Genomic DNA, 23,531 nt, shown 5'->3' with positions numbered 1-23,531 from the left:
TGATACTGTTGACCATAATATCCTATTAGAGCAATTAGAACATGCTGTAGGTATTACAGGTACTGCACTGCAGTGGTTTGTATCATATCTATCTAATAGACTCTGTTTTGTACATGTAAATGGAGAGTCCTCTTCACCCACTAAGGTCAATTATGGTGTTCCACAGGGTTCGGTGCTAGGACCAGTTCTGTTTACATTATACATGCTTCCCCTAGGCAGCATCATTAGAAGACATAGCATAAATTTTCACTGCTATGCAGATGACACACAGCTCTATCTATCCATGAAACCAGGTAACACACACCAATTAGTTAAACTGCAGGAATGTCTTAAAGACTTAAAGAGCTGGATGGCCGCTAACTTTCTGCTTCTTAATTCAGATCAAACTGAGGTTATTGTACTCGGCCCTGAAAATCTTAGAAATATGGTATCTAAGCAGATTCTTACTCTGGATGGCATTACCTTGGCCTCCAGTAAGGCTGTGAGGAACCTTGGAGTCATTTTTGACCAGGACATGTCCATCAACGGACATATTAAACAAATATGTAAGACTGCTTTCTTCCATTTGCGCAACATCTCTAAAATTAGAAATATCCTGTCTCAGAGTGACGCTGAAAAACTAGTTCATGCATTTATTACTTCCAGGCTGGACTACTGTAATTCATTATTATCAGGATGTCCTAAAAACTCACTGAAAAGTCTTCAGCTGATCCAAAATGCTGCAGCAAGAGTACTGACAGGGACTAGAAAGAGAGAGCATATTTCTCCTGTTTTGGCTTCCCTTCATTGGCTTCCTGTTAAATCCAGAATTGAATTCAAAATCCTGCTCCTCACATACAAGGTCTTAAATAATCAGGCCCCATCTTATCTTATGGTATATGACACTTATTATACAGTTACTGTGATGATTTTAATATACCATCAATTTTGAAATAAGCTCAGTTGTCTCCCATCCTCACTCTGATTGGCAATTATAAAAGTCAACAGTTATAACTGACCTTTAACCTCTCTCCTCTGTGCTTTTCCTCTTTTTGTTTTTTTTTTTTTTTTTTTGTTACCAGGATGATAATCATCCTTTAAGAACCGGGTGAATCTGCAGGACAGACAGATGAAGGATGGAGACGTGTCTTTGGTTCAGATGAACTCATTATTTTATTTGTTTATTTGTGTAAAACTATGTTAAAAGACTGCTGTCTTGAACTAAAAATAATTAATAGTATAATAAAATATTATTTAAATAAAGGAATGTGATGTCTGTGTGTAGGCAGGCAGGAAGAGAGGACCCAAAATGCAGGGCCATGACAAGGAAACAAATAACCAAAGAAAAGCAAACACAGAGGCACTCAGTGGATCGGTATATTGGGTTGGATACAGCTGATGGATCTTTAAAAAGAAAGAGGGGTCTATGGGTCTTTGCCTCGCAGTGATGTCATTGGTCCCAGGATCTGGCCTTCAAAGTAAACCAAGTTTTTGTTTTTTGTTAGGGTACTGTTCTGTCTGAGCAAGAAACAAAAACCTATGTCCGAGCTTTCAAACGTCAATAAAATGCGGCGACATTAGTTACTTATAGTTACTTATAGTTTTATGCAAACCTTGGATTTGATCAAACCAGTATTGAAAGTTGGTTATGGACGTTTCAACAAAGTCTTAAAATGCGTGTTATCCCAGCCTGAGTGTGGGATCAGGAGCTAAGAACACGGACATGTCTGCTGTGACTGCGTGGCGCTGCTCCACTTTGCTGTCTGTCGGACTCTTCGTGTTTGTCTCTGCAGGTGAGATTTAACCGCTACAAACCAAACCGTTATCTCTGAGATGGAGAGGAGTGAGGAGGATAGGCCTGGATCACACGTTAGAAGTATTTCACCAAGACTGATAACTGCATCAGTGCAAAAGTTCTTTAAAAAGAAAGGAAGCAAAGATCTTTGGAGTCTTTGTGCTAACCTCTGAGCTCAGAGTCCCACTGACAGTAACTGTAACCTCCATCCCTCTGCTCTCAAACATGAGCTTTAGACGTCTGAGCAATTTAAAAGAACAATGAGAAAAAACAACAGGACACATTGAACAGAACACCAAACATATGTAGGAGAGCTGATGTGATCTAAAAGTTAACTCCTGTTTTCATCTTTAGCCTGTGATTGAAGCTGTGAGTGTTTTATTGGTGTAACCCAGACATACTTTTCAGGTCACATTTGACAGCAGGACGATCCCCCACATTTTATTATTTGAGCCTGAAATTTAATGAGTTTTCCTAAAATTACTCACAAAAATCAAAATCTTATTGTAAAGAACACACAGCAGACACATCCACATATTCCTGCATACTTTGCTATTATTCACCAGTTACATGCTATGGCTTTCCAGTCGCTGGCCCAAGATACACAACAACAACACCATCTCAGGACCCAGTACGGTGAGGCATGATTGCAGATTCCGCACCATTGCATCTATCTCGCCGCAGCCACAACCCGCGACAGTCACATTTGAATACTGTTTTTATGATGTACGGGTGCTGCAGATATTTCTGACCTATTGAGGTCGATTTTGTCTCCACAAGCGTGCATTAAGTCAGGGAAAATTATCATTTACTGAATCTCAAACCTGTGACACTGTTCATGTTGTGTGTGTGTATTTTCTTCGTGGGGCAGAGGTGACAGAGTTTTGGCATTTAGGTGGAGTGTCCTCAGAGTAAGAAGAGTCCTGGTTCAGTTTTGACCCACTGCAGGTTTCCTCTGTCCCGCTTCTTTCTTGATGTGCTGAGAATAAACAACCAATACTCAGAGCAGGTCCAGTCAACAACAATTATTTATTACACATATATGCGGGAAATCCACACAACACCACCTAAAGCACGGTCCGGTAGATCTCAACGAGGAACTACACAGGCTTCACTATTTAAAGGGCTGTACATTCCCTGTCTGCATAAGCAAAGTGTATTATCATGCAACAGTAACAATTAATTTGACCCCTCCTACGCAGTATGCTTGCACGTCACTAACAGTCTCAACGCTCTTTCACCTCAAGCTGTTTCCTCTTATTCTCTTTTATCAGTGCAAACGTAGGCGATGCTCTCTGCAACTCTGCACAAAGCTTCCTGTTCTGAGCTTCCTGTTCTGCACAGTTTCAGTCTGGCTAAGCAGCCTAGAAACTATGGCACAATTTATAACTGAAAGGTGGCCTTTTAATATACTGGCCTGTTATTGATGCATCAAACAAAATACACAGCAAATAAGCACTAGGATAAAATAAAATATATTTCCTAATACCTTCTCATTGTTTTATTGTTATGATATAGAAGAGAAGACAGTTTTATTTCTTATTAAATGTATTTAAATCTTTATGGATGTTGGTTAAATAATACTGTGTGATAGATTTTTTTTTCTCTGAAAATTATTAGACCCTAAAGAGTACTCTCTCTGCTCCCTGAAACATAAATTACTAATCAATAATCAGTTTATAAACATCAGATAGGCTAATTACTAGGGCTGCCAAGATTAGTCAACTAGTCACAATTATGTTGACTTTCAAAACTGTAGACGATTAATTTGACTAATTCGTTTGAAGCTTCGTAAGAGCCTGAAAGATGCAGGAATAAGTAGTAGGACTTAACAGTGTAGTAACGGACTACAACAGCAGATGGCAGCAATGCATCTATAAGGATGCCAGCTGCTGTTAACACAGAAGAAGAAGAAGGAGCTGTCAATGAACAGGGCTGAATATGTGAACCTGAACTACAAATCCAGCTGATGGATTTGGTTGATATAAACTCATCCTTTGACTCTCGAACAGGAAACCAGGACTTATTTCACAGCTTTGAACCTTTCAGACAAATCTGTGATACTCTAGTACTGAAGAAATAACATTTATGGGAGCACTCCATTATTGTTCACTTGTTTTTCAATAATTTAGACGCTTATTATATGGTTGGTGTGATGATTTTAATATACAATAGATTTTTTAAACAAAGCTCAGTTGTCTCCTTTCCTTCCTTTGATTGGTTGCTGTAGAAGTGAAAAGTTGTAAAAGTTGTCCTTTGACTTTTAACCTCTCTGCTCTGTGTTGTTTCCTCTTTCTGACCAGAAACTCACAGCTGAGTTTGGACAGGACGTCACTCTGACATGTCAAGCTCCAAAGAACAACATCTAGATTGTACACAGGAGCAGAGCTGACCTAGTAGATTAATATGTCTTTGTTTACCAAGATGAAGAAGAACATTTTGGACAGAGAGGACAGATGGTTTGAAAGAGGAGTAAAAGAAGCCATTTATGTCCACTGTGAACGACCATCTTTGAACAGAGGTGGTGGTTTACGATAGCAACTGTCTGCCATCTATAATCCAGTTTTGAGATCCCTTCCCAGATGCCCTAATGCCCACTCACACCCATGGGCCATCTGACCCCAGGAAATCCCATGATAGAGTAGAACTAACCCTCATAACGTCCTCTCGATTTCCATACACCTGTGCTCCTCCGGGGACAAAAATGTCCCCATTTCATTTGAGTGTTTTTTTTTAAAGTATAAAGCATAAATTGTCAGTCAATTCAGTGTTACACCTTAGTTTTACTTAAGACCAACACATTACCACAAAATTTACCCCACATTTTACATTTTAGGGGCACCAGACCTTGTTTACATAAAGTATACTCTGTTTTTGAGCGAAAGTATAACAAGACAATAAAATGTTTAGATTATTTTGACTATTTGAGTAACTGCAGAGTGATGTTGAACTTTAGTGAGAAAGTTTTTTTTCTGAAGCATTTAACATTTTTAAATGGCAGCACATAATCACACCTATTATCCTCAGGGGTCAAAAATGACCCCATCTGGTTTGATAGATACTTAATTATTTTGTATAAAACCTAATTTATACAAAATGTTTCTTTGTTTTTGGGTAAAAAATAATAATTCAATCATCAGTTATTGTGATTATAGTTGACAACCAGAGTCAGTTGCTTTAACAGATGATCACAGACGGGTATATGTCAAAGTTAATTTAGGAAGCTGTTTTTAAACTACTTGTAGTTTTTTACTGGCAGCAAATAATCACATCTGTGGTCCTCTGGGCTCAAAAATGACCCCGTTTGCTTTGACTGTTTATAAAGCAATAAGGTATAAAATATCATCCATCTCTTTGTTTCAAGGTTTTATTCTACTTCATTTCAACTCATTACCTGACATTTTTCTATATTTTGGCATGGTAGGACACCAGGGCATGGGTCTGAGTGAAGGCAAACTTTCATGAGAACAAAGGTGTGTTTATTCCTCTGTACTGGTCCCATCATGGACAGCTTTCTTTTCTGCAGTTGCAGGCAAGGGTCATATTCAGTAAACAAGTTGTTACAGGTGATTGTTTTCTTTTGCAAACCTCCTGTAATGTTAGGGACAACTTGTGTGCCCTTACAGCAGGCCAGCCATTTTGCCATCGTACACTAGCATGTTCCATGTACAGCTGGACCTGGCATCACATACTGCCCAGGTTTTTATCTCATAGTTCCCCGGTTTACTTGGGATGTTCTGTTGGAATGGACAGAGTCCTCTGAAGGGGACTTGGTGCTCATACAGTCACATCAGTATCAGGATCTTACATCAACAGCAGGAGAAACACCCACTTGTTCCATACACCTCATGGGAGCACCTTTGTGTCATGAACGATGATCTTCTATTGTGTCTTTATCATGAAATGATATCACTTTTGTGCTTCTATGATTAATCTTGTGTCAGCATGGAAACTTTCGCTACCAGACTCAGGATGTCATAAACTGGCCGTAGCGACTTTGCTGGAGCGATGCGCGGCAGTAAGAATAAACACGTCCACATATGCCTACAGCTGCATTCGATCCATTTTTCTTCCTCTCTTGTTGCCCCTCCTTGTTTGTCTTTGAGTTGACTGTAGAGAAGGTCACCTGCTAATTGGATGGTTGTTGGTTCAATCTCTGTGTGCTCTACTCTGGAGTTCTTACCAAGGTGTCCTTGGGCAAGTTACTGAAGCCCAACTTGGTCTCTGATGCATCCATTGGCATGTGAAAGTTAAAAAGCAGAATACAGGCAGAATACACTGTGTATAATGCTTTCAGTGCTCGAGTAGAAAAGCAACTGAAGGAGTATGGGACATGTCATATGTGCTTGAACCACAGTAAATTGTCTTTCTCTGAGGCACATGAGAGGGTCATGCATCGTTTGTCACTGGGAAGGATAGAAGACTAGATCAATGTTTCCTCACACACTGCAAATATGCCTCTGTCTCCGCTGACTTCTCTTTCTTGCTTGATTCTTTGTCTTCATCATAATTGAAATGGATGATGTGTAGTCCTCTGACACATCTTCTATTTCAGTTTCACATTCTGAAAATTCAAGAAACTTCAAGAAGCCCAGTCACTTTCTTTCCAAGCTCCTCAGACCACATGTCCTGGATGCCTGAGAACCTACTTGAATAGTTCAGATTCTTGATAATTGGGGTATTATGACATTTGTAAAGTTGAAACGATATTTATTGGGTAAAAACTTAACATGGACAAAGAAAGAACAAAGGATGAAAGGTCACCCAACAGCAGGAGGAGGGGTCACTGATGCTATATAAAATGGGTCGGATGCGCACTGGGGAGCTTTTGTCTGCTGTTGTCTGTTTTGTGTTGGTTTTTGATCTGCATGTGCTCACGGGTGTTCGCCGTGAGCACATGCAGATCAAAGAGCTTTTCACTTTATTCCTATGTTTCGCTGAACTTGACTGTTCAATAAAACAACTGGCATAGAAATCTTTGTGTTTTTGATTTTAATTGGCATTTGTATGCAGAAATCAACGTCATTCTAACCTTAGCGGTGTTTAAACCATTTTTTAAAATTTAATTTAAGTAATAGTTTTCACACAGCTAAATAAATGTTAAACAGAAAACTGATTAAACAGAAGTGTGAACTGATCAAGAATTTACACCAGTGTCCTGTTATATTTTAGATAACAAGGAGCAGACGGCTGAGTTTATTAAACTTCACTGAGACGGCTGGTAACACAAAACATTAGATGATGGATGGATGAAATGCTTTAGTTTGTCTGTGTGTTGAGGTGGATCAGTGATCCTGCAGAGTCCTGTCCTCCCTGTGATGGAGGGAGATGACGTCACTCTGCTCTGTAAAGCATAGACCACTTCCTCCAACTTCCCAGCTGCTTATGCTGGTATGCCTTGCTTTGACCCCACAACAGAGGCTATAATGATGACACAGGCCTCACCGTCTGATGGTACGGGTCCAAATCTCTTAAGGAGCCCTGGTGGCACTTTCTCTGTTTCTAGCTTAAGTATGACATAATCTAACTTATATTTGCCGACAAACACCTTAGCGTTAATGTTGTTCCTGTCTGATTCTTGGTCTTCAAAGTTAAAGACGACAATAACGTTTACAAATTCACGCCAGTTAGGTGAGTTTGATTTAACCCAGAAGTCGAATAAGTGGGGGTTGGTCAAGACAAAGTTGTCAAATAGCAAAAAGCCTGTGCCTTGCTTTATTAAGGAACCATAGACAAACTGACTCGCTCAGTTCGAGCAGCAACAATAGAAGACTGTCGGCTCTTTCCAAAACTTCTCTTTCCTGCATTTCAGTGCTTTCTGGAAAGAATTTTTGGGGAATCTACTCTCCAGCCATCGTTTCAGACACGGATACTACTGACAAAGTAGATCGCAAACCTCCTTACGGTCAATGCTGCTGCCCGTTTCTTTGATTGCCGTTTTTAGACTCAATCCGTTCTGTCGTGCTACATCTAAGACCGATGTCATTACAGCGCTGCGCTTTGCATTATTTGATGCGTGTGGAAGTTTCTGCTGCCCCGAGATGGCTACATCTTTTATTTCCGTATCTGCTCCCTGTGGAAAACATATCTGAAATTTCTTATTGTCCAGACAATCAATTATGTCTGTGCACTCAGTCTTACGTTCGTCGTCGATGTTAATAATAATAATAATGCATTGGATTTATATAGCGCTTTTCAAGGCACCCAAAGCGCTTTACAATGACATTATTCATTCACGCTCACATTCACACACTGGTGGAGGCAAGCTACGGTAACCAGCTCAGAGTAGCCCAGGTCATGGGCGAAGCGACCGTCTCTTTTCAGAGCCTCGCCCGCAGTTATTCCCTTCTCCCCTGAAACACAAAGATACGTGAACTGTTTTAAAGTGCCATTCTTTAAAAAACTCCTCTCTTTTTTGGCATTTAGTCCTCCCCTTGTTCCGATGTAAAAGGCAGGATAGTAATCTCTCGCTTTAACCCTCTTCTTATATTTGTTGAAAGGTTGAACACAGTTAATGTTTCGTGTGCCGTCAGAACAGGATTTCAGTCTGAACTGATGTCCATGTGGGTCCTGCAGGAAATCAGAGTTGGAAAAGGTAGAAGTTGTTAATGTAGAAAGACAAAATGTATTGCATTTTGTTCATAATCTCTTTAAAGCCATTATCAATTTTTTTTGCTTTCACTGGAGTGGGTAAATTAGTCTACAAAGTTAAAAAAACAGATTTACATTGATTGTTTATTACTTTTATTGGACATCATCCGATCCCATTGATACACAGTTAAGATATGAAGTGGAAAATGTATTTTTGTTTGCATATGGAGACTCGGGATTTGAGCCATCCTAAATATTTGGACCAGACAGCATTAGGAACCAACTCCTCAAGCCGGCAAAAAGGTCAAGGACACAGTTACACGATCGCTAAACACCTCATGGTCTTATTTCCATTAGCCCTTGACTCAGCTGCAAAGTGCTTACAATTAGTTACGGGGTCAGTTTCCTTTTCATCAGAATTATCTGCCGTCAACCGGACATAAGTTGAGCAATGGTTTAACCAATTTTCCATCAAACCATAAAGGGAAGTTGGATTTAAACAGAAAATAGGATGTAAGTTAAGGAAATATAAGTTTAAGTTTCACTATGGAGCTCATCTCCTTCAGTGTTCACGATGACCCGAGTGGATTGCATTTCTCTCAGTCAACTGACTGTTTAGGGGGAAAAGCAGCTAATTGTTATTTAGTTAGTGGGTTCTGTGTTTGTGGATGTGTTGTTTTTTTAATCACTATAATTAATCTAAAAAACAAAAAATTTAATCTAAAAAACAAGTCAGTCCCTGAAGCTTATTTATCCCACAGATGCTAATTCGGTGACAGTCTGTGTAAGGAATTTTTTGGGACTGGACCCCTATCTGATCGGTTGGAGGTTGATCATGTAGCAGGATGAAGGTCAAAGGGAAAGTCCCTCCCCCACTTCCGGTTATGCTTCCATACGACATAGTCATATGGCCGATCCATGCAATATCGCCCCTCCCAACCCGGAGTGGTAAAAGAAAACTCTTTCCCACACTTAACCTAAGAGGGGGGTGAAGTTGTTTTAATAAACTTATTCGAGTTCTGAATCCGTGTGCGGTGCTTTTTTTTCACTAAGGGTTAGGTCTGTGCATGTATGAAATTCTTTGCTAGATTACAATTCAATTCAATTCAATTCAATTTTATTTATATAGCGCCAAATCACAATAAAAGTCGCCTCAAGACGCTTCATAGCATTAAGAAATAGTAATATTGATTAGAGGGTTGTTGACTCCTTCTTGACCTGTGCAAAACAAGGCCATTTCCTTCATCTCACGGTAATTATCTGTTTGGGTTTGTTTTTCTGTCTATCGAGAGTTTTTTGCTAATGAGAAAACCCGCTTCCCTGTTGTAAAAGTGGCTTTAAAAAAAAAACAGAAAACAATTTCACACACCTAACCTAAGAGAGGGTGAAATTGTTTTAATAAAATTATTTAGGACCCACTGCTTTTTTTTACTCGGGGTTATTTTACACGTACATTGAGTTGAGTGGGAGGCCTGTGGGTGTTTGAAATTCTTTGCATGGTACTCTGTAGGTTACAAGCATTAGGATAGTTTTAAGGGTTTTTATTTTACATTTTATTTATCTGTAATAACATTAATATACGAAAGTAAAATAACTCTAAACCCGCTATTGTAAAAAGAAATAGCCCTCAGTCTTTACCAAAAGATGGTTATCAAGATCTCTGCATCTTTGTCATAATATTGATACTAATAATAGAGACTGAAAGATTTAAACAGTGTACCAAACAGAACTCAAACTATGAGTTTAAACTCTTGTCTGTACAAAAACAATTGTCTGTGAAAAACTAACTGTCGCGATGTCTGTGGTTCTCAGTCATCCAGGTCATTGTAGTCTAAGGAGCTTGGAAAGAAAAGTGTCTGGACTTCTTGAGTTGCTTGAAGACGTTTCACCTCTCACCCGAGAAGCTTCTTCAGTTCTAAGGATCAGTGGTGGAGAGTCCCAGATTTAAACCTAGTGGGAGTTTCCCCCCAAAGGGGGGCAAAGGACCCCTTGATGATCCTCTAACCTAATCAGATGAGCCAAGGTGTGAAAGTGGGTGTGGGTCCTAATCAGCCAGAGTTTCGGGTGAGCTCATTGTGAAACCTGGCCCCACCCTATCATGTGATTTCCTGAGGTCAGATGGCCCAGGATGTGAGTGGGCGTTAAGGTGTCTGGGAAGGGATCTCAAAACTAGATTATAGATGGCAGACAGTTGGTGTCGTAAACCACCGCCTCTGTTCAAAGATGGTCGCTCACAGTGGACATAAATGGCTTCTTTCTCTCCTCTTTCAAACCATCTGTCCTCTCTGTCCAAAATGTGAACGTTGGCATCCTCGAAAGAGTGACCTTTGTCCTTTAGATGCAGATGAACTGCTGAGTCTTGTCCTGTGGAGGTGGCTCTTCTATGTTGTGCCATACGCTTGTGAAGTGGCTGTTTGGTTTCTCCGATGTAGAGGTCTGGGCATTCCTCGCTGCACTGTACAGCATACACCACGTTGTTCAGTTTGTGTTTAGGAGTTTTGTCTTTCGGGTGAACCAGTTTCTGTCTGAGTGTGTTGCTGGGTCTGAAGTACACTGGGATGTCACGTTTGGAGAAAACTCTCCTGAATTTCTCTGATACACCGGCTACATAGGGGATGACAATGTTGTTGCCAGGGTGTCCCACAGCAGGGGAACGTCATCGTCCTGCAGGGAGAAAATCAGGTGGCAATGTATTGACTCTCTGGAGGCAAAGAGGTCAAGGGCAAAGAGGCCCTCCTGAAGTGGCGCCAGATCTGGTCAATCACTTGCTGGTGGGGTCTTGTGCTGCCATGTTCAGTGGCCCTGGCAAGTGAATGGCTCTGAGGGAGTGGAACAGGGAGTGCCACAGCTTGGCAGCTATCCTGCAAAGGAGAGAGGTGAGCCTACCCCCCCTGCCTGTTAACAAAGGCTGCCATGACCAGCCTGTCGGTCCTGAGAACTACATGGAACCCCCACAGTCAAGGGAAAAACTACAGGAGTACGATGGGAGCCTGCGGTTCCAACACGTTAATGTGGTGGGAAGCCCAAAGGCTGGTGCAGCAGCTGTTGACCTCACAGGAGTCCCCAAAGCACTTGGAAATCCAAATCCTTCCCCTCGAGCCAAAGCCTCAGAGGGTACATATGGAATGTGTAACAGAGTCTCAATATGAAAGAACTTTCCTTTCAGCTGCTTGCCCTGATCCAACCATTGTTCTCTAAGGAAGAGGCATCACTGAGACGTTTGCTATGTTGGACTGTAGCAACAAAACTAAAAAACATGAACAACCAGGAAGCAGCTTCACCTCTGATCACATTGAACTTTACTCACTCACCAGGATAAATAATCAGGTTGATGATGCTGATCAGGCTCAAAGGCTCTCTTACTCTCTGAACAACATAACACTCGTATGTTCCACTATCAGCAGTCGTCACATCCTTCAGAATCAGAGACACGTCTCCATCCTTCATCTGTCTCATTGTTCATCCTGGTACAAAAGCACATATTTATCTCCCAGGTCAGTTCTGTTCCACTTTACAACTACGATGTTATTGTTTGAAGCTCGACATTGCAGAGTTACGTTCTGTCCAGGCATAGCTGTGATGGTTTTCTGGTCTGAAAGAGGAAACAACACAGAGCAGAGAGGTTAAAGGTCAAAGTACAACTATGATGAGAAGGGTTTACCTTAAATATTTTGTTATGAACCTCTGAACATCCACCAGGTCACCAGTGACCCAATGAGGGGGAATTTTAGCCTCATGCTAAACATGCAAACAACAAGTGTCAGAAACTACAAGATATTAGCTTCCACAGAACAACAACGTGTGCTGATAATAAGTGATCACACTCAAAGAAATGAGATTGTGTAGTTTTAGTTTTACAAGAGTCTAATTTATAATTTGAATACAATTTATAATTTGAATAAAATAATTTCATGTTTATATGGTGAATGTAATAAAATATTTCAGGGTCTGCATGAAATTCAACAACTTCTTGTACACTCTCAGAGCCCTGTGTGCTTGCAGAGACCCCTACAGTAGGGAAACATGCAAAACGGTGTCCAAACCTTTGTATTTTAGCTTTATTTATGTCTTACACAGCATCCCAACTCTTTAGCTAACTTAATAACTTTAGCTAAAGTGAAAAGTTAGTCTAATTCATTAGTGAAGCATTCTAAGATCAATTATTATTGCTATTCTGCTCTTGAGGCTTCAACACTGAGGTTGGAGGAGACTGAGACTAGCTGTGGACAAGGAGCTTGACTTGTGACTGCTAGGGATTGAGGAATGAATGGGGGACTTGATGCATTGAGAGAATGGGTTGTGACTGGAGGTACTGTGGAGTCAGTGACTCTAAGCTCTGGTGGTACTTCACTACCATACAACAAATCAGTTGCTTCTATGTTTTCTTCAGCTTCATCATAGACCCTCACTCGAGCTCTAGCAGCATTCAGCTTCTTTACTTCTTCTAGGCGTGCAAGTTAGAACTACATCCTGATTAACGAGACAGCTAGTCGTCTAGAAACAGAACCTGTTGAGCCTAGAACAGATCCAACATCGGGCCAAAATTCTTCATCTTTATCTGCTTCATGACCTTTAAGCTGTCTCTCTTTTTGAATAATGAATTCTGAGAATGACATGCATGTATCAACCCTGCGCCGCAGTTCTGGTTTAGGGGTTTGTACTTGACGGAGCTCCTCATAAACTACCCTTACATCAGAACAGGTGCTTTTGATATTCTCAATAATCTCAGTTTACTCATCCTTAGAAGCAGAACCACTTAATAACTCTTTGCCTATTCGTGCAAGACATCTCCACTTCTCAAAGATGATTTTGTATTTGCGTTGAATGTGCTTCAGTCTCTCATCTTGGTATGCTCTTCCCCTTTCTGTTAGGGTACGCGCCCTCTCACTTTTTCGAAGCCCCTCTAGTTCTGCTGCAGATTCAGTGCCAGTAGCTTCAGCTTGAGTGGATTGTTCAGCATCTTTATGGCAGGTCTCTGTGTTTATGTCAGACATGTTGAGATTATAGCAGTGTGACTGTGCAGCTATTAAACTTGAACTAGATTGCTTCTGGACTATTTACAGATGGAAAACAGTGTTTAGAGGACTTCTGCACATCGTGCAGGTCGGCTGTGCCACACTTTTTGTTTTGGTCCTGAGCCAGATAGAGCCCAGGACTGGATTGGTAATGTGCCTTTGCCCAGCGGATCGATGGGTCAGTGTACTTGCTTTTCTTTGTAGATATGATTACATTGATTATGATTATGTATTATATTGATTATGATTATATATATTTTTTGCCCAATTTTTAATTTCATTAAAAAACATTTCATTGTATGGTAATGCAGAGATTCTGTGCCAATTAGTACCTTGAAAAAAACGGCCCCAACAAAGTTTTTCTTGGAGCAAATTTCTTTTTCGAAGATTGTGTATAATCAGAACATCGTTATTTTTACATTTAGTAGCATTCACTGTGTCAGTACCATCAGTAATCCTGTTTATCATCAGTCATTGTGTGCAAAAGCAATTTACACATTCTACCTAAAATTATTCATATCAAGCGGCATTTAGATTTTCTTGTATTTGAGTTTTCTGATTATGTTTTCACTACTCAAATTACATCTCTCATTTATAAATTTATCAAACTTATATTTTATTTTGCTCTGATTAAGAATAAAAATGCTTTATTATGAAAGAGAGAAAAGCTCAGTTTTAGGACTGATCAGAATATTCCACCTTTTGTGAGTAAATAAGTCTTTTAACCTTTCTTTGCTAATATAAAGGCTTCAATCTGTTTCTGCAGGTCTCATGAGAATACTCAGCAAGGTTTCAATTCAATCAGTTTTTGATATAATAATAATAATAATAATAATAATAATAATAATAATAATGACGATAACTAGACATTTCACCACTGTACATCACAAAAACACGAAGATTTTAAAAAAATGATTTGCATGTAAATCTTTATTAACAAAAAAGCTTAAGACAAGAGAAAGTGCACATGGTTAAGAGCTTTAGATTCTTCAGCTTTCTTTCAAAAAGTCAAAAGAACAATGAGCCTGCAACAACATTTATCTTCATATAATGTCATAAAAGTTTTTTAGAAGGCAGATTTGATGAACTGAAATTAATAAAACATTATGCAAACCCCATTCAGTTGTAGCTGATCAATGGATCCTGAATATGAGGATCCAGATAACTGTTCATTTAAATTCCACAGAACTTCATCTACACTCAGATTATGACAAACAGTGTTTGTGTTGTTGAATCTGTGTCTGTAATTATACTTCAACAGCTGCTGATCCTGAAGCTAAAATAAAACTCCAATTAATTCTGACATTATAGAACATTACTTTATATTTAACAGTTTTAGTTTGTGTCAGTGAAACTCATGGATAGCCTGGAGATAAATAAACTGTAATTTAAAGACGCAGATAGACAGGATAGACACACTGTTGGTCTTAGTCTGAACATGATGATAATCACAGAAATGATAAAGAAAATGAAACTCTGGCTGTGTGAGTTCTACAGCCATCTCCTGGATCTTCTTGAAAGTTTATTTATCAGTATTTCGGTCACCAAACCACAAGCACCACCAAAAACACCACCAGTAACACTAGAGAGAAGAACCACACCAACAAACATAAGTACAGTAGATCCTCCTGTCTGACCTGCAGGTGAGAAACAGGTGTGAGGTGTCAGCTGTCAGGTAGGTGATGAGTGAAGAACAGAACAGAATCCATTTCCTCTTCAAACTGCTGTCAGACATTATCTACTGCACTCTGATCACATCACTCAGACCAGCTGCTTTCTACAAAGTCTCATCAACAACATCTTTAGAAACAAACATCAACAACCAGGAAGCAGCTTCACCTCTGATCACACACACACTCAACTCTACTCACTCACCTGGAGGATCAACAACTCTCAGTGTGATGATGCTGATGAGCTCAGTTGAGCGTGTTCCTCTCACGTTGACATGACACATGTATATTCCATCATCAGCAGCCCTCACATTCTTCAGAATCAAAGACACGTCTCCAGCCTTCATCTGTCTGTCCTGCAGATCCACCCGGTTCTTAAAAGATGGATGCTGGTAATCTAAAATAAACCACCCACCCTTACACCAAAACACATATTCATCTCCCAGGTCAGCTCTGCTCCACTTTACAGCTCTGATCTTGTTTTTTGGAGCTCGACATGTCAGAGTGACGTCCTGACCAGATTCAGCTGTGATGGTTTTCTGGTCTGACAGAGAAAACAACACAGAGCAGAGAGGTTAAAGGTGAAAAGTACAATTATAATCAGAATTCAGATTTGCTTTAAATATTTTGTTTATTTCTTTGACATTTGAGTTTTTAGTCATGTTGGATTTAATAAACCTCTGAACATCCACCAGGTCACCAGTGACCCACTGAGGGGGAATTTTAGCCTCATGCTAAACATGCAAAGTGTCAGAAACTACAAGATGTTGGCTTCCACAGAACAACAACATGTGCTGATAATAATAATAAAAATAAGAGGATGGATGGAGTGAAAGTTGTTACAAATCCAGTTTTATGTTTATCAGATTCTAGACTGTTAAATGTAAAAAAAAAAAAACCCTCTTTAAATTGACTTAAAATAATCAGGGAAAACAATTCTACATTATTAAATTTCTTTTTTATTAGCATTAAAAACTTTTGTTGGAATAATGTAATTTAGAGGGGTTGTATCAACTCGGTTAAATAAAGTTAGACTAAACTGCAGTAAAAAGGTTTGTTCAACATAATCAATTAACTTTGTCGAACTAATGTACATTAAGTTGGAATAACACAACTGCATAATGTTAAAAAGCAATTAATGGCATGGAAATCATATCAATCAATATGAAAGTAATTAACTTCTTAATGTTTTTATCGAGAGAAGATACTTTAGTTTCAAACAGTTAAATCTCACCTGCACAAACAAACACAACAAACAGGAAAGCCAAGTAGAGTGACTCAGTAACAGCAGACATTTTCGTTTTCTCGAGTCCAGATGATGCACCACGTAGTTTGTTGTTTGAGTTTGTTGGTGTTTTCAGTGAACAGTTTCCAAACTCTGTCTTCTAGATTTTGCATCTGAACTTTAGTTGTTTTCACCAAATGATCATCTCGGTCTGTGAGTGATTCATGCCATTTGACAGGATTAACGACATCGACAAAAAAGGTCTCCAGCTCGTGCAAATAAATACACGCATGAATATTATCTTCAGAAATTATTTTAATTAAAATTCCACCTGGTTTCGCAACCCTGTTTTTCTGCAACACTAATGTCGAGCCAACAGTTTCCTCAAGACACAACCGATCAACTTGACTGACTCTCGAGGTTATCTTCAAACTTCCTGTTCACCTGTAACCTGTTTAACACCTGCTGTTTATTTGGGAAACGCCCACGTTACTTGGTGACAGTCACAGTGTAACGTGGGCAGCTGCTGCTCGATATAATGCAGTGTATATTTAGAGTACTTTGAGCTGATCATTGTCTTTGAATGAATGTGTCAATGAATGTAACACGGAAGGGAATTCAGAATCAGAATACTTACGCAATTTCCGTGGGCATTATTAAATATTTGATTCGCTGTAAGCTTCACAGCAGATACCCTTGTGTCAAAGTAACTGAGGATAAAACAGAGGAAAACATAAAGTAGATTTTTCTTGCCTGACTTTTTATAGCAGATAACCAGCTTAAAAATATTCAGCAGTAGATCAAAAAAACATGAAGAAAACCATGAATCAACATATGAACATTACCTGATGCTGCTGAAGTGAGGCAGAGCAAAATTACAGAGGTTTTATTAGAGATAAAGCGTTTTGTCGTTTGACATCATTTTTAAAAGTTTACATTTCTTCGGTCATGAATAGCAGAAATGAGACTTTCTTGTCGGAGGTCATTTTTGAAAAAAAAAAAACAGCGGCAGACTGGTGCGTAAAAAGCAAGCGAGTAATGCAGAAAATATAGATTTTTTTTTAATGGGAAACTGGTCTCTAAGTACACTGAGAGAGAGAGAAAAAGCTGTGCGGGAAGTGTGATTTTATAGTGGTGGAAGCAAAACAGCAAAAGTAAGAGAAGGCTAGCAGGTCGAAACTGAGATAAGAGGGTTCAGAGGCAGTACATAAAGCTAAAGATTAAACAAAGAAAAGTATATTTATTATCTGAGAGGGCTGCAGTGCTAAAACGACTCTTATACTCTGAATCAAACTCTCAGCGCCCTGAACTTGTCACACAGTGGAAATTTTGATTTTTCTTTATAATCGGTTTTATTCTGATTGGCTGGACATTGGACAAATTAGCTGAGAGCGAGCACCTGTCGTGCTGTGGATGTGCCCTGAGGCGGGCCATCAGCTGTTGAAAGGAACTGTTTAAAGAAAGTAGGGCACCGAGTGAGGCTCTACATATGAAGAGAAAGGAGCGTGAGAGAGAACAACATGCTGCATGATCGCCAGGTAAAACGGCTTGTGGAAGGACGGCCAGAGCAGAGCTATGCAACGTCTCATTTTCCGGCGACAGAGACAGCAGCCGGTGGAAAGAAACGCGTGTGATCAACAACCTCTGCCCTGCACTTGTGAGCAGTCTCCACTGTTGTTCGCGGGTGCAGTGGTGTTGGGGAGGGCCGCCATGGCTATTTGCCCGCTTCCCGGACGATGGTTCTGGTATCTGTCTGCTTACAGGGCAACACCACAAGGGAAGACGCTGTAGCTGAGACTCGAGTGCGGAGCGCAAGCTGGGCTGTGACGGGACGAGATGGAAGGTTTCTCCTCGTCCTCCTTATTTATTTGTTTATTTATTTATTAGAATTGCTCATCTATTCCTGGGGGATTTTAGTGTACCAAGAGATTTTTTTTGCGTAAGTTTTTCCTTTTTGTTTTTCAGTATTTGGTTTTTGTTCCTGCTTTTCCCCTCCGGGTTTAAACTTCCCCCCCGCCCCCCATACACCTGTGGCCCTGAGATTCTAATTCACATGTTCTCCCCCTTTTATTTAAGGAAAATCTTGGTAACGCATTTTGGCGCACCAGCTTCAGTATCTACAAGTTTATTCATTGAATAACATTATAATGAAACACTACAGATACAGGTGCTCAGTAGTGGCGACGTTTTTTTTTGTTTGTTTTTTTTGTTTGTTTGTTTGTTTTTTTACAATGTTTTATGACCCTGATGAAGGCCACAAGCCGAAACGCGTTGGTCAATTATTAAAGTTGTTCTTCTTTCCTCAAGTGTTGCTGGAGTTCCTGTTTTTTTTTGTTTTGTTTGTTTTTTAATTCTCTCATCTTCTCCATGCACCTTGGAAGCAGGTGAAGCCAGGATTTGTTGCTGTGATTGACGTTTGTATATTCCCCATAACACCTGAGAATTATTCTTTAAAGAGGATTTGTTTTTCACAATAACCATTTGTGATTGTCACTGGGTGAGGTGTTTCCTGAACACGAGGACAGCCAGTGAAAATATCCCTTTATTTTAAAGGTTGTTTTAAATAGGAAGGGACATCCAAAGCCAGATTCACTGACGTCTGCAGCAGCACAAAACCTCTTTAGATGTTGAAAATCTGCTGGATTTACTGAAGAAGCAGAGAGTTAGTTTGTGACTAGAAGTATTTTGTGGCTGGCCTTAAGGCATATGTATTTGTAAGAGTTTCAGGAGGAGAATATTAGAATGAGTCATGACTTAAGTCTACAAGGTGCACGAAATCTAAAGATGTCTTTATTGCTGTAATAGATGCTACTACTAGAGTTGATTTAATGACGGGGTGTTTTCAGGATGAGTGCGTGGACAGTTCAAAGCTGTTATCACAACGCCAAAACTTTGGCTTCGCTCTGTCATCAAACTGTGATTTACTGTCCACCTAAATATAACAGGAACTTTATTAATGACTTCTCTGAGTTCTTGACTGAAATAATGCCAAAGTATGACAAGGTTTTAATGCTTGGTGATATGAATATTCATGTGTTAAATTCATGTGTCCTACTAAACCGCTGGCAAAGGACTTTTCAAACCTATTTGATGCTTAATGTTTTGCAGTCACTGGTCACTGGTCCCACAGATAAACATGGACACAGTCTGGATCTGGGTTTGTCACATAGTTTACTTGTTTATAACTTTGAAATTCATGATCCTGTCCTTTCCGATCATATGCCTGTTTTGTTTGAAACGTCTTTTCCCTGCAATATCGCTGCCTGTGGTCCTCCTCCTGCTTCTCACATAGTTAAACCATCAAGTGCCACTCAGTTTTCTATGGCCTTTAATGTTGATTCAGAGCTCTCGGCCTGTGCTGACACCGAGGAGCTGACTGCTGAATTTATCTCCCATTGTCCAAACATTCTGGATATTGTTGCTCCCCTGAAGGTCAGGCGGCCTAAAACGAAGTCTGGGCCGTGGCTGAGTTACATCACTCGGGCTGCTCAAAGAGCGTGCAGAAAAGCAGAAGGTGAATGGGGAAAAAAGACAAGCTACCAGTGTCTTACGATATCTTAAGAGATAGCTGGCATCAATATCAGAAAACTGTTAAGAACCAGAAATCCATTTATTTTGTAGGTATTATTAACGACAACTGCCTTAAGTCCCATGTATTATTTAGTAAACTGTTCTTAACCTTCCCCTATCCAACTGTACAGAAGCTTCTGTTGAAACTTTGAAGCTTTTTAAAATTTCTTTGTTGACAAGATTTTAACTATTAGAGCACATATCATACCCAGGGTCATAAGAAGGGGGTATCTTATGACTCTTCTTTTACTATTACGCCTTTGGCAGTTTTTAGCCACTTTGAACCTGTGTGTCTGTCTTTTCTGGGTAAAATTGTTACCCAAATCAAGTCTGGCTCTCCTAGTGATGTCCTTCCCCTCGCTTTTTTTTTTGTTAAATTTTTTATTAAAGAAGCTTGGGACACTATTGGGCCTTACATCCAAAGGCTTATAAACAGCAGCCTGACTGTAGGCCATGTACCTATAACCTTTAAAGTCTCTGCTAAATGCTCTGGCCTAGATGCTTCTTTGTTGTGTAATTTCAGACCTATTTCAAGGCTGGTCGCCTTGAATTTCCAGTTAGACTTGTTTTAAACAGCAGTCAAAATAAAACAGCCAATGAATGATTTTCCTGTTGTGGTCCGGTTTTGTGTTTGTTTTCTGAGAGATACTGAAGAACGAGAGAAGGGTTGTATCAGTTAGCCACAAGCAAAGTGGAACAAGTGAAGTCCACCGGATACCTCAGTGAAACACACAGAACCACACAAGTGAGAACAGAACTTTATGGAAAGGGCTGATCAAGTGAATTGGTGCTGTGACAAACGGCAATAAAAAAACAAAAAAACATGAAAAACGCAAAAAAACCAAACAAACCAGATGAAGTCAACTCATAAGAGGAAAAATTTTTATCCTTTTAATATGTGGATGTAGTCTGGTCCGAGGCACTAGTAGCAGTAAGATTTGTTACAAAGTGAAATCAATGGCTTAGTGAGCCCCACCATGTAAACATACTGTGTCATTAAACGGACTGTCTTTTAATCTGGTTAAATCAGTGATACGTTAAGCTGAACACATAACCTGTTCAGGGGCAGGTTATGTTCAGATTAAATTTAAATCAATTTAAAGTCATCAGGAAACATCTCATGTTCATGGCCCAGTATGCTAAATCACCAGATTACTCCTGGTGAAAATCGCTAATCTTGTCTTATTTGCAACAGTATTGCATTTTACTTTTTATAATTTTGTTATGTATAGATCTTTAATCAACATTTTATTTTCATTATGTAATATTGTCCTTGATTGGAATGGGCGGCACTCAGAGGGATCATATTGTTTGGGAGAACAGTCACATGACTTTGTTGTAGCAGCCCTTGTTTTGTAAAAGTGAACAAAACCTGAAGCAGACAGCCCAGCTTAACAATGAAATTTGTTAACCAGTTGCATGATACCTGATATCTCCAACTGGGTTTTTACTTTTATTCGAGCTAGCTAATGCAAAGAAATCTTGTGTGCATTGAACTTCATTCATAGTGTATCCCTCAGCAGTCAGTGGTTGGACTGGTGGACTACTTCAGTGAAGAGTAGATGGTCGCTGGCTCTGGTTTAAAGTCTGAACACAAACACACACAGTTCAAACAACAGGAAACATGATTACAAGCTTTGTATTTCAATCAAGACTTCCAATCTCCGCCTCTCTGCATCACACGCAGTCCCATGTTGTTTATTAGATGTGTAACATGGTTTGGCTTGTGTTTAATTTTATTATTTGTCATTCAATTCAATTCCAATTTATTTATATAGCATCAAATCACAATGACAGTTGCCTCAAAACACTTATATTGTAAGGTAGACCCTACAAGATTGCAAAGAAATGAGAAGCCTCAACAACCATATGACCCCCCCCCCCAGCAAGCGCTTTAGCGTCAGTCGGAAATAAAATCTTCCCTTTAACAGGAAGAAACAGACTCTAAATGAATATCGATAGAATTGGATTACTTTTTCATATAATCTAAACACTCCTCAGAGTGTAATAATTGACCTTAGTGGGTGAAGAGGATTTCTCCATCCATCTCTCCATTCTCCATTTACATGTACAAACTGGAGTCTATTAGACAGATATGATTCAAACCACTGCAGTGCAGTACCTGTAATACCTACAGCATGTTCTAATCGCTCTAATAGGATATTATGGTCAACAGTATCGAACGCTGCACTGAGGTCTAGCAGGACAAGCACAGAGATGAGTCCACTGTCAGAGGCCATAAGAAGATCATTTGTAACCTTCACTAAAGCTGTTTCTGTGCTGTGATGAGCTCTGAAACCTGACTGAAACTCTTCAAATAAGCCATTCCTCTGCAGATGATCTGTTAGCTGTTTGACAACTACTCTTTCAAGGATTTTTGATATGAAAGGAAGGTTGGAGATTGGCCTATAATTAGCTAAGACAGCTTTAAGCTAAATAAAAACAGTAGAAAGCTACCACCCTGATTTTAGTGGTTTTATTCTTCATTGTGTTTACCATCTTACTACTATGTTAACATTAGAGAATTAGCACTGGACTGATGATAACATCAGATTTGTATTTCTTAACAGAAATATGGAAACTGCTTGTTACTTTATAATTAATGCCCCAGCTTACCAAGACATTTCAGACAGTTCAGTGCTTCAAATTTTGTGGAAACCGTTTGAGGAAGACTTTTTTTGTGTGTTCCAGCACAACTGTGGCCCAGTACACAAAGCAAGGTCCATAACAGGATTGATAGATCATTAAAAGAAAAACAAATGAACATATCAAATATTCTGTGATTTATCAAACATTATGATTTGGCTATTTTCTTTAAGAGTCATTACTACTTAGAAGAAGATCTTTTTAGTCACTGATTTTCAATTTACTCTTTTTCTTTTATTGTAGTGTAAATAATTAAAATTGGAATCTATCTTCTGTTTTCATGTATTTCATTTGAAATAATTGTAAACTTTTAATATGATCGTAATACTTTATGAAATTATTAAGAAGTATTACTGCATCAGGGGAAGCACCATCAACACAATCTCTTTCGGTGTTCTACCTGCACTGATGTCCTTTGTATGTGTTTGTGCAGAGAGTGATGAAGCTATAGTCTACTCAGCAGTGAGAACTGAAGATGTCAGTTATGGACCAATCATCATCAAAGAAAAGGAAAAAAAAGTCAAAGATGAAAGGTACAGATGTTCTTCTTCGTCTCCATCATGGTTCACTGCTACAGCCACACACTAAGGCTTTGCTTTGAGCTACATGCTAACATTAGATGCTAACATTACATTAAATGTTTATCATGTTCATCAACTTACTTAATGCTTCGCAAGTAGCTGCATCAGACTCTACATCAGGCTGCAGAGAATATCACAATGGAAATTTGAAGATTTTGTGTTAAGTTTTCTAGGAAATTTTAGAAAATCAGAGAAATTATAAATAAGTGAATACAAGTTAGTTACCAATAACTAGTCTCAAATGAATATATAAAAAAGTCTTCACTATCAGAAGTATGTTTTATTATTATTATTATTATTAATTTTTTTTTACAAGTGCTTCATAATTCTTACTCTTACTACAAACGTGTGTTCACTCAGCAAATATATCAAATTGCCAAATTCTGTCAAGTTTTCAGAGGAATAAAGCATCTCAGAGGGTTTTTTTGTTTTGTTTTAAGGGGATTTTTTGCCCAAATG

The 23,531-nt window shown here is 39.2% G+C and overlaps 1 protein-coding gene across 1 annotated transcript; it reads right to left on the bottom strand.

Annotated features, from left to right (window-relative positions):
• Nucleotides 1-14,308: 14,308 nt before the first annotated feature.
• Nucleotides 14,309-16,678, bottom strand: LOC120437695 (CD276 antigen homolog). Its single transcript, XM_039608211.1, has 3 exons — nt 16,285-16,678; nt 15,256-15,594; nt 14,309-15,017 (listed from the first exon to the last, which is right to left on the bottom strand). The coding sequence occupies exons 1-3, from the start codon at nt 16,343-16,345 to the stop codon at nt 14,872-14,874; spliced, it is 546 nt and encodes a 181-aa protein (XP_039464145.1). The 5' UTR covers nt 16,346-16,678; the 3' UTR covers nt 14,309-14,871.
• Between the last annotated feature and the right edge of the window lie 6,853 nt (nt 16,679-23,531).

The sequence above is a fragment of the Oreochromis aureus genome, linkage group 3, assembly GCF_013358895.1.
Source record: "Oreochromis aureus strain Israel breed Guangdong linkage group 3, ZZ_aureus, whole genome shotgun sequence".
Taxonomy (NCBI): domain Eukaryota; kingdom Metazoa; phylum Chordata; class Actinopteri; order Cichliformes; family Cichlidae; genus Oreochromis; species Oreochromis aureus.
This window is presented reverse-complemented; position numbering and strand designations above follow the sequence as displayed.

What these genes read in the sequence shown, in the direction of transcription:
- LOC120437695 (XM_039608211.1), bottom strand. Translation starts at nt 16,345, where the DNA reads ATGTCTGCTGTTACTGAGTCACTCTACTTGGCTTTCCTGTTTGTTGTG. An exon ending in TGTTGTGTTTGTTTGTGCAG is followed by an intron (nt 15,595 to 16,284) that starts GTGAGATTTAAC and finishes TTTCTCTGTCAG; the next exon opens with ACCAGAAAACCATCACAGCT. An exon ending in GAGAGTTGTTGATCCTCCAG is followed by an intron (nt 15,018 to 15,255) that starts GTGAGTGAGTAG and finishes TCTCACCTGCAG; the next exon opens with GTCAGACAGGAGGATCTACT.